Genomic DNA, 16,930 nt, shown 5'->3' with positions numbered 1-16,930 from the left:
ATCAAATCCAAATCTTTTGAACTTAACACGGACCTAATGGTATCGGGCATGAAGGTCGATTCCACCTCACATCCGACACCTTCCCCTTCAGTACTCCCCCCGATGCCAAGGAATGGTCCAAAGACCAACTCCCAATAGAGCCCTCGGTACTGACATTGCCAATCAAACAGGAAGACAAGAAGTCAAAGAAAAGGAAGGAGAATGAAAGGGGAAGCAATCGAAGAAGAAAAGAAAATAATGAGGAAAAGGGCAGGCCCACCTGTCATTCAGAAGGAAAGAAAGAAAGAAAGAAAAATGGCTGTTAGAGAAGATGGCTAGCGACCTGGAGAAATAGAAACGAAGAACCTTCGGGTGTAGCGCTCAAAGAGAGATTCAAAGTATTAGGGGGAGAAATTGATGCTGTAAGTCTCTTTTCACAGCAATAAAGATCAAGCGTGGCCCCAAGCCTAAGACCCCAGTACCCAGTGGATGGAAGATGATTGGCGCCTTCCCATTGGCCAGCACCAATCAAGAAATGGCTCATAATGAAGAGTTTCCAAAACAAGATGCCGCCATTCAAATCACGTGAAAATCGACTCTCTCTCTTTCCTAGCTATTAATAGCTAGATAATATAGTAACCTCATTTTCAAAAAGATACCCTCCTAACTCCAAATGGGCATATACCCTCTATCACCTCTTATACTCCCATCCTCCGAATCCTTTAAGTCTCGGATTCGAAAGTAGGGGGTATATGTTGGGGGTAATACATTGGTCACTACAAGCTAATAGAAGTGGGGGTCTTTGATCCTATCTAATGTGATGTATCCTGAGTACTGTCTGAATTCTATTAATGACTGGCTTGGAAGTTTGCCAATCAGGCATTCCTTCGACGAACTTCCAAAGAAATGCCTATAAGAGAAAAAGACTGAGATAATACTAAGATTATTGGGGGGAGGTATCCCACTATAGCCGGAGCTCACCTTCGCCAACTAGTTGGAGGAATCGATCCCCCTAAGGGTTCGACATTGCTTTATCTGCTTCGGTCTCCACAGCAAACACATCACCAAGAGATACGAACCCTTGGCCGCCTATTTCGAAGAACAATCAAGGATCGGACGAATAATCTCCGCCCAGAGCTCAGGTTGAGGAACACCAAACGATTTTCCATGTGGATATGTTGGGCTCCATTATCTAGTTGCATTACTCTGCCTATCAGTTGCATCACCATCCCTTCCACAGCTGTGCATTGAGAAAATTTATGACCACTGTCAAAGATACTTAAACACCTCACACGATCTCATGTGATGGGACACGGACATAATGACCCCTTGTCCTCTCACCCTTGACTTTAATCCTCCATTTTTTGGAGAATAGACCCTTGCCAAAATTGCGGCACCGACCCTCGACTTGATCATGGGTTCCGACACCTTGTCGATCCATACGTTAGCTGATCTTTCTCAAGCTAGCGCTCGGGCATCAAGCATTGAGCCAAGAAAGGTCCGACTATCTCCGAAGATTTTGAGTCAATCCTTACGCCTAATCAGTCTTTGGATCATATGCTATTACAACTTATCGTATATCAGGAGGCTGATCTTTTTTCGAGCCCCACATAGTGGGCTAAACCGATCCTTAGGTCGCATCGAGCCCTACTTGTCCGACCCCCTGCTGACCTTAGATGGTCCACTTTGAAGGATCTTCTAGCCTTCTTCTTGACCCTCGACCTTTATCGTAGTCAACCAATGGATAGACTGGTTTGGATGAACCGATCGATCCCATTGGTCAATAGCATCCGACGACGAGGACATTCGTAGGCTCTTGGGCTTCGACGTGCTGGACGACAATCGTCCATCTAAAATACGGGTCAAGATGCGCCAATTATGATTTTTGTCTGCATGAGTCAAGTCAAGGTGCATCCTTTTATGCCATTATCCCACATGTGTCCCACAAGCTGGATAAACTCACATCACTTGGTCTCCTCTGGTTGACTATGTGCCGCACAGCTCCACGTGATGGGATAATTGGAATGATTTTCTGACCCTCCTCACTTGACTTTAGTTCTTCTATATTAATGAAAGAGCAGAAAGGACTCTCGAGGAACGTACGAATAATGAGCCATTTGGGCATCAGGCTCGAGATCAAGGGAAGCTCAGTTTTAGCGTTATCCCTGGAGATTCTAAGCTAATCCTTACTCCAAACCAAATCTTGGGTTATTCACTATTGTAACCTATCACTCTGAGGGTGGCCCCTATCATACTGACCCTCCAAATAGGATCTTCCTAAAACATCCTCTGATACCTACATTCCTACCCATAAGCGGGTTCGGACCAACTGGCCGACCCTCCTGGCCGGCGCTCTCCATCTAATAGTAAGGACCTCTTGGCCTCCAGACTTCGATGTTAGAAGAGGGATCGGACATCGGACAATAAAATAGTCTCAAGGATTAATTATGATTCTTGTCCAAACATGTCAAATCAGGATATATTATCGTCATTTCACTCACTGCCCATGCGCCTACCAAGCCCATGTCACATCACCTTTTTTGCCAACTGTGCGTCAGTTAAAGGTCCACTTGCCAACTGACATAATCTGTATGGTCCATCACGTTGCCAATCCCCTTATAAGTAGCGGTAAAGAGGAGACCTCCAGGTATGAGTGTGTGTGCCCATCATACTTATGCCCTCTTGAGATTTTTTCTCCTTCTCTGTTGCACCAAATTTCTGACTTAATCGTCGGAGGGTTCTCGCCAGAGCCAACTCCGATCGGGATTTTTTTTGCAGGAACGCCGCTCCAGTAACCTCCAACCTACTCCAGCTGTATCTATACGTGGTCGGAAATCTTCCGCAACAAAATCTATATATGATTCAAATCAATATCTTATTTATGTGTTATATGAATGCCTTCTTTTATTTTGATTTTATTGGAATGATGATTGAAATACTATTTATTTTGCTTTGATAGAAATGTTGATCGCAGCACAATAGATAAAGAATTCCATGATGAATCACTATCTGTAATAGGAAGATCCATAAAATATCTTTTGATCTTTTTTTTTTTTTTTCATAAGAATTAGAATTTTCCTCCAACTATTTGGATCGTATTTTTTTACTATTTTAATCTTCATAATCGATTCCTTTGTTTTTTAATATAAAAGATCCTAAATTAGTTTCTTCCCATAAATCTAGATCATGAGGAAAAAAAGATTATCCATCTGTCATTTCAATAAAGATCCACTTCAATTTTATATTTTTTTTTATTTTTTGAAAGGCGATAGGAAATAGAGTCTGTGGAGCAGATGAAGATTAGATTTGAGCAGTTCAAAAATAAAAATGCACAGTAAGTAAAATTGACTTATGAAATTGCCCTTCATGACTTTTATTGAAATCCGATAACATAATATCATTTTTAGTAATTTATATATTTATCAATCTATATGATTAATAAATAAAAAAAATGAAAGTATAGGAGAACATCACCTTACTGATATGGTAAGTTAAGTGTGCAATGACATTTTAGGATTTAATTAACAACCATTATTGCTGTTAATGTTTATTTTTTTTTTAAATATTTATATTTTTAAAATATTATTCTATACGAAACAAACGCACACAATAGCTCTCCCGTATATTAAACTACTCAATCAATTGTATCAGTCCTCCCATATTATATAAAAAATATATATATATATTTTAATATTATGGTAAAGCTCTACAGCATCACCTTTTTATATTTTATAATTTCCTCATGTTTAGGAATGTTACATCTATATCATCCAATGATTGGTATAATTTTGAGATAGTATAATTATCAAATATATGTTAATACCATTGAATTAAGGTAAGAACATAGAGACTTGTTATAATATTTAATTTTTAATACTATGGATGATCTAAAAATAATAATATTAAAAAAAAAACCTATGGATCATATATATTTTATTAATATAAAAAATAATAATTAATTATAAAAATTATTAAAAAGGTGATGCCAGTTTTAATTATACTTGAAGCTAGCGTCACTCTTTGTGCCTGCTTTTGGCGGGATGCGGCGCTGACGGCTCGCAGAGATGCCGCAAGAAGCATAAGCCATGGGGTTCGCACTGGCTGCGAAAGCAGCAGCAGCAGCAGCAGCAGAGGCGGCCACCGTCCCTTTACCACTCGTCGCCCCCAGGCGGCACCACTTCCAGCTCCACCTCCGCCTCCTTCCGTCCAACAACAGCACCGTGGCTACCCCGACAGCCGCAACATCGTCAAGAACAACGACAACATCGAGGTGGCGGCGGAGGCAATCACCAACACAACCTCCCGCCCAAGCTCTGCCGCCGCTGCTGCAACGCCCCCAAAAGCTATCCACCATGAATAAACCACAGCCCCACCTTCCTATCTCTATCTCCACCACCCCCGAAACAGACCCACCTGCACCTGATACCAGCAGCATTAGCACTGATGGGGAGGATGCAGAACAAGGTGTCGTCCCGGAGACCTGTACCGCCACCGACGTCCTGCACCTCATGGACGGCCTGCAACTCCCCATCGAGGCGGACCTGTACCTGTCCCTCGTCAGGGAGTGCACCCACTCCAGGGACGCCTTCCAAGGCGCCCAGGTCCACGCCCACATCCAGCGGAGCCGCCCCCGCCTCCTCCGCCGCGCGGCCGGCCTTCCCCTCGCCAACCGCCTGCTGCTCATGTACGCCACCTGCGGTCAGGCGGACAGCGCCCGCCATATGTTCGACCGAATGCCCTTCCGAGACCCCATGTCGTGGGCCGCTATGCTGGCCACCCTCGCCCACCACGGTGGCCACCGGGAAGCACTGCAGCTGTTCGCGGAGATGCGCAAGTCGGCGGTGGAGGCCGGCGGTCGCTACTTGGACGCCCTCGTCCTTGTCACGACGCTCAGGTCATGCGTTAGAGCGAGGGAGCTGGGACTCGCTCGGCAGGTGCATGGGCTAGCCCTCAAGGTGCTGGGAGAAAGCGGTGCTATTGGGTGCGGAGGGATAGGCAGCTCCCTGCTTCAGTGCTACAGCATGCTCGGATGCCATCAAAGCGCCCGGAGGGTCTTTGAAAGGATGAGGATCGGTTCGCGGGGTGCCGCGGCGTGGACGTGCATGATCACCGGATGCTGCGGAGTGGGGCGGTTCGAGGAGGCTTTGTACGTCTTCAGGGAGATGGGAAGAGCGGGGCACAGGAGGAACTCCCATGTCGTCTCGAGCATTCTCGCGGCATGTGCGAGGATAGGGGATAGTGGCTGGGGCGGGAGGCAAGTCCACGCCAGCGCCGTCAAGCTCGGGGTGGACGCGGATCGGTACGTGGGGAGCAGCCTGGTGGACATGTATGCCAAGCATGGGCTCTTGAAAGACGCGAGGAGGGCATTCGAAACGATCGCTGGCTCCGGAGACCCCGTGTGCTGGAATGCGATGCTTGCCGGCTATGCACGCGGAGGATGCTGCTCCGAGGCAATTAGCTTGCTTTACCAGATGCGGGCAGCGGGAGTCAGGCCCAAGGAATTGATAGTCAACCAAGTAAGGATGGCTTGTAGCACCTGATTTTTGCAACCGTCCGGGAAAACTGTACAAATTAAACGAAGCGAGCACCATTCTAGTTTCCCATCTCAAAACCATGAACACATATGCACGTTACGACGCTTATTTTCGTAGTTTTCACTCCTGTGCTGATACGCAGGCCCTGCCGTACAGAGCTGCAGATAAGTGCTTTAGATACCATCATCCGCAACGAAGGTCTTCGACAAGAAACAAAGGAACAATGTCAAAGTATTTGTTCATTGGTAGTGACGATCCAAATACAAGTCGCACTTGGACAGACGGCTGTAAAAGATTTCACCGACCCAACCTAGCAATAAACTGATGGATGTTATCACAAGTATATACTAACGGGAGCTCACATCGATTTGAAATAATCAGCGCTCACATGTTTCAGCATGCTATATGAAAAAGCTCACTCCAACTCGAGCACAACACACAACTTCCTTGTTTGATTGCGGAAAGCATCAGTTTTGCTAAAGAATTAACCAACATTAAACATCATCTTTTGTTTGTCTCATCAACTGCAGGAACCTTGGCAGGGTAATTAGAAAGATCTGTGTCAATCAACACTGAGAGATCATAAGGCTGTGATGCAGAAGCAGCACTCTCCTTGAGCAATGAAGATTTGATTGCTTCCAGGTCCGTCTGGTCTGGTGACGTGCTTGATATGACAGGACTATTGGTGCCAGATGTGGAGACGCTGGACAGCTGTATCTCATCTAATCTGCCCCCATACATGTGTTTGTTCTTTCTAACAGCATCCATCTCCTGCCCGGTTGGCACGAAGGTGCGCGATCGATACTTCCGTGCTCCCTCATCGCCCTCATTACTGCTGTAGAGCACATAATCATGATAGGTTGGGGCAAACTGCATCAAGATAAAAATCATGCTGAGACAACAACAAAAGCTGCATATCTTTATACAATTCAAACTCTGGACACTTTCACCAAAGTAAACAAAGACAAATTCCATTAACGACACAAAGTCAAATAGTTTTTTAGGCAGATCACCTGGTGAACGGTGTCATGGTAAAAGTCGTTGAATTTCAAAGCATGAGAAAGGCTTCCACTCAGACCACCGGATCCACCAATATTGGCACCTGCATATTCCTTGTAGGGGAAGGCGTATAGGTGGCCCACTGCTGCTGCAAGCATCTCAACGCATATAATGAAGTTTTGAAAATCAGCAGCTTTTTCCGCATTTACTATAAACCCAGACTTGGCAGCCAGAAAAACCAAGACACCCTACATAGAACGTGGGTCAATATCTTTCATAAAAAAGGTATAGTTATGCTCGTGTAAGAAGGAAAAAAAAAATCACATATTTATCCCCACACAAGTAACCTACATACCACCATGCGCGTTTCCCTCAACTATCCGAACAGACAATATGAACAAGAGGGCCCCACACTACCTAAACGAGAACAGAATTAATCTTAAGAACAAATACCTGCCAATATGTGAGGAAAACAACAGATTTGATTATGATAAACTTTGGGACCGGGTTGAATGGCCGAAGCAGATCTCTGCATGCCACATAGAACAAGGCAAGAGCATACAATGCCATCGAATATGATATAGTGTACATAATTGTGATATAAAGATAGGCTTGATCCACACTAAAATTTCCATCCTCGTATTTTCCTTTTGCATAGAGTATGAAGGTAATCACGACTAAAATAGGCTTCAGGATCACAAACTGCAAACCACCTTGCTTGCATCTCCGTATAAAACGCCTGTTGGACCACAATCAGTTAACTGATGTATGATTCAGAAAGAAATAGATGCAACTAAATTCATCAAACTCAAGTATTTTAACAAATCTAAACAAAGGGAATTTTTTCATAAATAGCATGAACAGTCACCAGAAAAAAAGAAAAATAAAAGAAAAAAACTTCACGCACCCATCAAGAGGAATAGCAGGAAAACAGCATGTCATCAGGCACCATGATGGCTTCAGAACTCGGCCACTTAAGCTCAACACTACAGCACCTGGACCTCCCACCCATGCCAAGCAGAGTGAAAGGAAATTATAAATGACCCAAGCTTCATAGCTGAAATAGTTAATGAATTTTCACATCAGTTTCTACACAATATCCTAAAAGAGTACAAGATTCCTCGCATTGCTCTCACAATTACTGCTTTTTCAAAAACAAAGAAAATGAGAAAAAACCTACGAGTATAGAATAAGTGGGACCAAAATGCAAGTGAAACTCCAGAAAGTAAAGCCACGAGAGACAAAACGTTGGTCCTTTTTATGAGAAACAAGGAGAAAAAAAGGTAGGATGGCCATTTTGCAAGATGACTTTTTTCAATAGCACTAAAGAAGTATCAGGCAACAATAGGAACTTAGATACACAAATGACAGCAATATACAGTCCTTTTACTTCAGCATCAGGAACCAGAAGTCTATCACAATAGATGGAGAGAGCAAGAAACGGACCCAATGTGTGTTCAGAAGAGCTCAGCCTTAAGAAATTGATGAGAGTATATGTTTGTTGAAGCTGCACTTTTGATAATATAATAAATAAAAAGTGTTAACATTCATGGTATTTAATATGATAAACAGATACATCAACATGGAATTCTCCTCGTGCCTCAAAAAGCAACCAATTAGTTTGCATGAAAAGACCTGAAGAAAAGGCAGCGTCCGCTAATTTAGTTGAGAACATGTCATAATAAGGCTTGAAAAGATAATTAGCATCTTGTGACTATCACAAGGACACTACAAACAGAGGATACATCATCAAGTTTATACCTAATGTCCACTAATACTAAAAAAAATATACGTACCAACGGTTATATTAAAACGAGGAACAGAAAGATGTTCCAAGATTTAAGCAAACCGTGCTGAACCAGCCAGTTCGAGACATACCAAACCAAACTGATCAATTACTAGCACAATTCAAGCCATCGAACCAATGATGCTCTCGCACCCCCATTCAAATCACCTCCCCTCAGCTTTGCTCGATGTCAAAACCCTAAACCCTTGTCCTTATTGAGTTTATGATAGTGTTGTATGATGATGACGACAAGGAGGTCCCTGGCCAGGTCCCCATTGCTAGATCTGGATCCCTCGAAACTCCCCCACGATGGTTCGAACCCCTCCTTTCTCACTCTTTCTCCCTCCCTCCCCCTCCCTCCTTTGTTCCCTCCCCCCTCTCTCTTCCTCTCTGTCCTTCTCCCCCTAACCCTCCCTCTCTAGCTCCATGCCCCAGAATGGCATGGTACAGATCTGTACCATACTGAACCAGCCGCCGGTTGGTACGACCTCCAATTCCGGTTCGGAGGGTCTTGAAGATGCCAATATGGAAATATCTTTGTGCCATCCAATAGTTTGCCAAATAACTTGCAAGAAAAGCTATGAAAATCGGCAGCCCATATTAATTGGATGATCCATGTCTAATATCCACTCTGTACTGAAAATATTTTTAAGCTATTACATTGTGTATACATATAATTCACTTCTATGTATTAAATTCATATAAAAAGGGTTACCTACTCTTTAGATTTTGCCCATAATCAACAACAATATGTTTAATTTGGCTTCAAAAACAAAATTTCTTTACATAAAATTCTAGTTGCATGTAAAGATGATTTGAAATTCTTATTTAAATGTTCATAACATGTCCATTTTCCACCATAAAGCAACCAAAGTACTCTAAGAGAAAATTAAACAGGTAACCCCAACATATTCCCATGTCACACACATCGTTGCACCATGTTAGCATCTTAACATGCTTATGCATGCCAAAGCCAATAGAGTACAGCAGAGCACATTCATGATTCTGCAAACCTTGCAGCGACTAATAAATCTCCTTAAATAACAATATTGTAACTCTTCAGAATACTCAAGTATTTATGCAACCTTAATTAACAAATCAGTCCTTCAAAGAATCAGAAAGATAAGACATTAAACCAAGGTTCCACTTGACCAAGGGACCAGTGATAAAATGAATACCATGCAACTGACTTTCAAAAAGGCTTGGTTTGTCACCAATTATGGTCCTCACAATTCATCAAAAATCGGCATATTGATTTGGACGACCCAACTTTCAAGTGAATTGACATTACCCAATAAAGCAGGACAGCAGATAAGTAACAGTCAACATTGAAGAATAGAAAACTATGGATTTGGTACAAATTATTAGCATAATGTCTAATTCCCAAAAACATGACAAAGGTATTAAAAATATCCAAGGACTGAAGGAATCAGGATGCAAGAGAAATAAAGGATATCAAGGGGGTGTGGGAGATGATCTATCAGAAGGTGAGTTGCCATGACTAGAAAACTTGATTTTGCAGTAAACGATGATAGACAGCAACCAATCAATCAGCAGCAACTTTAGAACTAATGTCAAATAACTTAAGATTGATAGCAGTTAGTACAAGTTTGAGCAGTAAGGAGAAATTACAGATTTTATTCATTTATCTCCAAGTTTTAGAAACAAAAACTAGTTGCATTGAAGTAAAGCAGCAGTAAGATAGAGAGAGAGCAGCTGGATTACAGAAGAATTGAAACAAAAAGAGAGAGGAAAAAAGAAAAACACACCCATGTACACAGAGAAAAATTGGCCAAAATTGGTTGGTTTCCTCTTTCCTATTCCATTTTGGGAAAAACAAGAAAAGAAAAAGAAAAAGAAAAAGTAAAACCGAGATAAATCACTCTAATGCTTGATCAGAAGCCTTGAAACATTTTCCACTCTTTAAATGTTCTACTGACAAAAGGGAAAAAAAAAAAAAAAAAAAAGCTGAAAGGGCATGTTACTACAGCATGGGCAGTAAATGTTACGCGATGCAAACAGAAACAATAAGCTTCCTGTTGGGCCAACTCTAAATCATTTGATGCTATCAATGCTTATGTATGCCCCATTAGTGCTAGCAGTTGACTAAAGTAAGCCCTGGGATACCTCCACTGTTCCCTATTTGATATCCTAATTGGAGCATCATGTGAACAATGATCCGGATGATGCCAGAGATGATTATCACACTTGGTCCATCCCCGATAAACCTTAACAAGCAATCTTCCAATGACATCAAAAAATTCTCCAAGCCTGTTGGTAGCTGCTCTCCTGATGCACACCCATGGAAACAAAAATGCAGCATTTACTCACTCTCAAACACATAACTTCATATAATTGGATGTTATTTGCTGCCTTCCTCTAAGCAAAAACTATATGACAAGCATGATCCACTCCCAGAGGTCAGCAAAAGCTCATAGAAATAAATGCTAAATTGTTGACCAAAGATAAATTATGTTTTGCTTGTCCCAACACATTGGCATCAAATCTCTTTTATTTTTTAAGAGAAAAAGGTGAATCGCAACAAGGATCTATTAGACAAATGATCTTGCCACATCTAGACAGAATGGGCATGCATCCCAAAGCTTTTACTTTATCCTCTTGTAGCACCAGTAGCTATGTTCCCACAATCCCAACTTTAGTCTCCATATATGAGCCCTCCCTCCCCTCACCTCCCACCCCAAAACTAGTCCAACCTCAAGGGAAGAAAAAAGGAACAAAACAATGACAAGACAATGATAACCATGTTGGCTCCATCTTACTGCACCCAATTATTCCTAAAATTGCTGGTTAATTGTGGAAGTGTGCAAACTACCTCTCCTTAAAATAGACTTGGTTCTACTAGTCTTATCACACTTCCTCCTTTATTCTAAAATTTTACTTGTCATTACTTCATTCACCACCAACGCTAACTCTAACTATTAACTTTCCCCACATGTAATGAGTTCTAAACATCATAGTTCTTGCAGACAGTATAACTAAGCAATTCTGATTGTGCTCATAATAAACAAGAAAATTCTGTTTGCCCACAGATTCTATATATTCTTAAGCATAACACTATAGATCAATTACTACAATGCCCAATAAACTTGGTCAAATGCATATATACATACATATATATACATATACATATGTATGTACATATATACATACATACATATGCATGCATGCATGCATGCATGCATGCATACATATATATATATATATAAAACAAACCATATAAACTACTTTTCAGGTAAACAAATTCCCTCTTTGCAATCTAAGATCGGGGATATTAAGCATTCATCAAAAATGAGAATAAATGGGTCGTTTTCCATGCCTCTAAGCCTGATATAGTCTAATGTGGTCCAGATGCAAAAAAAAAAAAAAAAAAAGAAAAAAAAAAAAAGGAGAAATGAAAAGAAACAGCATTCCTCAGAGGAACACCAATTAGGCAAAAACAGAACGAAAATGTAAAAAAGTTTATTGATGGTCAGCAAGATTACTATCAGAACCTAACTTTATGCCATGCAATGTCTTCTGTATTGCATGGCAAACAATTCTTCAGTTATGGAATCACCATGATGTATTACAGTATCTACTGTTCAATCCATGTGGATATCATTTCCCAATTCCCCTTATGAGGTGAAAAAGCATTCCCTCAGAAGAAAATTAACCGTCAGCAGGTATTACTCAGAGGCCCTAAATTCTACAAAGTACATTGTGCAATGGACAAGAAGCAATTTCCTGTTACAGTCTTACCGAGATGTATAACTATTTATTTTGTCATCCCACTTAGTCAATCTAACTTCTAATAAATCTCAATGGATAAGAATTAAGTGTTAAAAACTTAATTTGTCAGCAGGTATTACTCAGAGGCTCTAAATTCTGCAAAGTACATCGTGCAATGGACAATAAGCAATTTCCTGTTACAGTCTTACCGAGATGTATAACTATTTATGTTGTCATCCCACTTCGTCAATCTTACTTCTAAGAAATCTCAATGGATGAGAATTAAGTGTTAAAAACTTAATTTGAATAAGGAAAAACTTAGAATAAGAAAATAAAAAGAAAAATGACTTGTTCATAAATTTGTGTATGATGAGCTTGCAAAAAATTTTCAGCATGAGCCTGGATAATCAAGTCACTTACACTTCACGGATCGAATTAAAGTAAATTGAGCTCTTATTCAGGACAAGGGACAGGAAAGACATCAACGCATAAACCTGCCAAAAGAGATAATATGATCAAAACCACATAAGCAGTATAGTGAATAAAATACATAGATTATACTAGTCTCTGATGTATAAGCATATGCATTAGCAGTAAATCTTTCCCATTAGTTTGAAGAAGGTTTTAAATCCCATGGGACAAAGGTATTCTAGTTTCTCCATAGAACGAGACACCTCATTGTTGCTGCTAATCTCCGGCGAGTTGGTCGGCTAAAAGCCGAGATGTTGCACCCTACTGCGTGATAGCAGGAAACTTGCAAAGACAAGTCCACTTGTCGGAAGTTGTCCGACGAGGGACCTTCCGATGCTTAAGTTAGCCAGAGAAAGGGAACAGTTGAAAAGACCAAAATGTGAGAGCCAAAAATTTTATGATTAGAAAAACTTACCTAGTCCCCCTGCTTATCACTTTATATAGGGTGGAGAGTACCATTACTGTGTAACTTCTACCCCCTAGAATTCAGGATGTGAGGATTACTGCATTTACTGAGCGGTTATCTCATTAACCGTATTAAAACCAAGTAACGGATCATTAGTGGGCGAATATTACGTCCCACGACCACGGATAGTTAATACCTACGCCGAATAACTACGTCGACCCCTATTCTTTTGAGATCAAGATAGTCAGCAAAGCACCGAAGAAGTCGTCAGTTGAACCTTGACAGCATGTCGAACTTAGTCGACCAAATCCTAACTTAGTCTTATTTCATCGGTCTAATCTAAGTCGGCTCAATCGGTCAAGTTGTACACTTAGTACGGAGACGAGGACAAACGTTAGTCAGATAAGCGACGAGGATCTACCCTAATACTTGCACCCCAACTTCCGAGTCCGATGCTATAGCATGATCAGACGAGAGGAGTTAATCAATGTACGAATATGAATTGCTTTCTCCGACGAACTTCACTTATTATCATCTCGAAAAATGGTGCCCAACCATTTTATCGTTTCACGAAGCGGACAGCCATTTTGTTGTTTCATAAGATGTGCGGAGGCCCTATTGTTTCACAAGATGTGCAGCATGTAATGCGGCGAATCATTCAAAGCAGACTTCCATAATGATTACGGAAGATCGGATGGCAGAATAATGATTCTCGAGTAGTCCGAATCAGCCACATGTCAAATGATCATTTGCTCAGTCGATCTTTATATGGATTCGGCTTATCTGACGAGATCACAACGGTGGTGCGTTGAAGAGCCGAGAGAATAATCGATCGAGATTGCGGCCACGTGTCAAAATCTTCGAGGATGATAGAATTTTCTGCGTTAATCATGGCCGTTGGGTATACTTATAAATAGGGGGTCTTTTCCTCCTCCGGTTCTCTTCTAGTTTCAAGATTTGCATCTCCAGCCCCATCCTTGCTCTCTGCTTTAGCTGCATTAGTGTTCATCTTCTTTGGAGCATTCTAAGCTTCACCGTCGTCAGCTTCTTCATCATCATGGTTTTCTTCATTGTCGTCAGTTTCTTCATCATCATCATTAGAATCTTAAGGTTGAGTTTTTCTTCCCTTCTTTTTCTTTTTCGGTTTCTTAAGAGTTTTCTTAGGAATGGCTTCATTTGGGAGAGAGTCTGGAGACGAGAACGTTGTGAGGGATCGAGGTTCTTGGACTCCAACTGTCCGTAAGGAGACTAAGGATGTTCCTCGGGATGATCCCGAGGACGTTACTTCTTGACAGGGCCACCCAAGTCCTCATGAGTTGGATGATCAACCAATGTCGAGAATCTTTCTGGACCTCTTTACGAGAGGTCCGAGTTGTCTGAAACCGATGTTCAGCGGCTAAGAGATCATTATCACATCTCTAGTCAGTATCGAATGTTGTCATCCGACAAAGATGGTCCGATCGTTCGCCCTTTAGACGGCTATATTGCCATCTATGAGTTTCTTCACTCGGAACTCCGATTTCCTTTGCATCCTTTTTTCGCTGATGTCTTTGACTTGTACGATATAGTTCTCGCTCAATTTGCCCCTAATTCCATTAGAATTCTTTCTTTTTTTGTTGTTCTTTGCCACCTTCTCCATTTTGAGCCAAGGATCTCCCTTTTTCGTGCTCTTTTTGTCTTGAAGAAATATCCTCGAAAAAAGGGATGGTAGTTCTTCAAGCCCCGATATCATCGTCAGTTCATTACCGGACTTTCCTCTTCGATTCACGGATGAAAGAACAAATTCTTTTATGTTGCCGCCGACCATCCGTGGGGTTTTAGTTGGATCTGGACTACTCCCAACCTTTCTCCAAGCAAGAATGCAGTAGTCCTTGAAGAAGATCAAGAGCATTACGACTTACCATTCGACGTCCAAGTTCCCACTCAATGGGAGCTCCTCGACAAGCAGTCATTGTATGATGCCAGAATAAGCCCAACCAACCACTTAGGTAGATTTCATTTCGCAAATTTTTTGAAGTCTTCCTGTCAATTTTCTTTTCATTCGTGGACTAACTTTCTTCACTGGCTTGTAGGTATGAGGATTTCGACAGAATCCATTCACCGCGCCATCAAGAAGAGATCGGATTCTGGACCTGACGGACCTTCTCGAGGACCGTCAAAGAAATCCCAAGAAGGATCCTCCTCTCGAATCCCAAGGAGCATACAGCCGCCATCGTTGCCCCATATTCCTCCGCCAGAACAGACTTCGCCTCCACCACCGACACCAATAATGTCTGCTGAACAAGACGATGATGTTGTCGTCATCAGCAAGGCCCCGACGAGGCTTATCAGTGCAGTCCAAACCCTGCCGGTGATGGGTGAGTCGGATGCTGGCCGAACGGCGATGCACAGAGACATCGACCGAGGGAAGGCTCCAATGCCCCCCACATTCACCGTTGAGCTTGGCCCTTCGGATTTTTCTGAAGGGGCATACATCACACTCGGAATGCACATAAAGGCTACTGATATGGCGCTCCGAGATCATCGACTCGTTGGAAAGTTGATGAAAATGATGATGCTTCCTACCAACTGAGAAGAAAGGAAGACCCGCCCAGTCGAAGAGATCATCATCATTGATGTCGGTGAGTTTGTCCATCTTTCCAGTATTTGATTATCATTTCTTTTGCCGAACTGTTGACTTAGCAAATTCTCTTTTTGCAGCTGGCACATGACGCAACAATTTTGTTTGAAGGATTGACCGCCTTTGGATGGCTCAACCATCAACTAGAAGACAAGGCCTAGATCGCCAATGCTCGGGCTGAGATTGCTGAGGAACTTCTCCACGCTGCCGAGGAATAGGAGAAGAAATATCAAGAGAGGATTGCCTTGCTACAGACAAGTTGGCTCCTTCTCGGATGCAGAGTCAACCCAACCATCTGAGCCATTCGATCCCTTGACTCTTGACCGCAACACTCACTATCCCATCTCATCTCGACAGCAATCTCAATCATGCATTTCGATAGATATCCTCAGTCTCTCCTCTTTCTTTCTTTTCTTTCTTTCCTTCTCCCTTTCTTTCTTTCTTTCCTGCTCCCTTTCTTTCTTTCCTTTTTCTTTCTTTTCTTCTTCCTTCCTTTCTTTTTTTTTCCATTTTTCTTATTCTTTCCTCTCACTTTTTCCTTTTCATCTTTCCTTTCACTTCTCATTTTGCATCTTTCCTTTCTTGCCTTCTTTCCTCTTTTGTCTTCTTTCCCCACGTAGATGGATTTCAAAGTCCCAAACATATCTTGGTCTTATTTTCTCACAGAATGGGATTGGATGGCTAAGATACCCCCCCATCCCACCAGGACACAAAATCTTGAATTTGAATTCAACTATATGAATCCAGGGTTTCAATCTCAATACCCAACTCCATCTTGGCTTGATCTAAGGGCATTACAGAATCAAACAGGATGGTACAATTGGGATGGATAGAAACAATCATTAACAACAAGAACAAAAAAGAAAAGAGTAAAAAAACATATCCAAAACCATCCATGTGCATCCTAAGTGTCGGGAAACAATTGGGATATTCAATGAATTGAGACAATCGGGACTTCCCAATTAAGACAATCCATCTCATGTATAATTTTCTTGAAAAGTTAAAGAACCACCAAGATGCGTAGGTACCATCCAGAACAATAGTACAATACTAGCAAGACATATCATAACATCGAGACATGAATCCTTGTATGAAGACTTCTTCATTGGTTGTCTATATCAATGGGATAACCTTTCTACCATCTCCATCCAAGTTTTCTTATGCCCCACACCCTTGACTTCCAATCCTTCCACTTAAGAACCAAGCCGCTCTAATTGATGGATGCCCAAACCAAATAAAGTGGACAATATATGCTGAGAGGGTGGGGGAAGAACGAGAGAAAAAAAGAGCACATTAAACAAAGATCCAAGCAACTTATTGCAAAACAACAAATCATTGCCTACTTTATATGTGAGCTTGCAACAGAAAAAGGTGTTTATAAAGTAAAGACATTGCTGTGCAAAGCA

General features: G+C 41.7%; 2 protein-coding genes across 3 annotated transcripts in view; one reads left to right on the top strand and one right to left on the bottom strand.

The window, feature by feature from the left end:
- The first annotated feature begins 3,936 nt into the window (after nucleotides 1-3,936).
- Nucleotides 3,937-5,856, top strand: LOC105035008 (pentatricopeptide repeat-containing protein At1g31790). The gene has a single exon (XM_010910393.4). It carries the CDS (start codon nucleotides 4,065-4,067, stop codon nucleotides 5,517-5,519), a length of 1,455 nt encoding a protein of 484 aa, XP_010908695.1. The 5' UTR covers nucleotides 3,937-4,064; the 3' UTR covers nucleotides 5,520-5,856.
- Nucleotides 5,738-16,930, bottom strand: part of LOC105035006 (uncharacterized) — a 28,083-nt gene continuing 16,890 nt past the window's right edge. For both annotated transcript variants that reach the window (XM_010910390.4, XM_073250718.1), the window contains 5 exons: nucleotides 12,448-12,521; nucleotides 7,420-7,569; nucleotides 6,966-7,251; nucleotides 6,527-6,760; nucleotides 5,738-6,383 (listed from right to left, as the gene is read on the bottom strand). In XM_010910390.4, the coding sequence (XP_010908692.1) occupies nucleotides 6,015-6,383; nucleotides 6,527-6,760; nucleotides 6,966-7,251; nucleotides 7,420-7,569; nucleotides 12,448-12,521 (1,113 nt within the window). In that variant the 3' untranslated portion in view covers nucleotides 5,738-6,014. The remainder of the gene's footprint in view (nucleotides 6,384-6,526; nucleotides 6,761-6,965; nucleotides 7,252-7,419; nucleotides 7,570-12,447; nucleotides 12,522-16,930) is intronic.

Source organism: Elaeis guineensis, chromosome 1 (assembly GCF_000442705.2).
Source record: "Elaeis guineensis isolate ETL-2024a chromosome 1, EG11, whole genome shotgun sequence".
NCBI lineage: Eukaryota > Viridiplantae > Streptophyta > Magnoliopsida > Arecales > Arecaceae > Elaeis > Elaeis guineensis.
Note: the sequence above shows the minus strand (reverse complement) of the source record. Positions and strands in the feature narration are given on the sequence as shown.

Excerpts from the sequence above, each read along its gene's own strand:
- LOC105035008 (XM_010910393.4), top strand. The coding sequence starts at position 4,065 with ATGGGGTTCGCACTGGCTGCGAAAGCAGCAGCAGCAGCAGCAGCAGAG.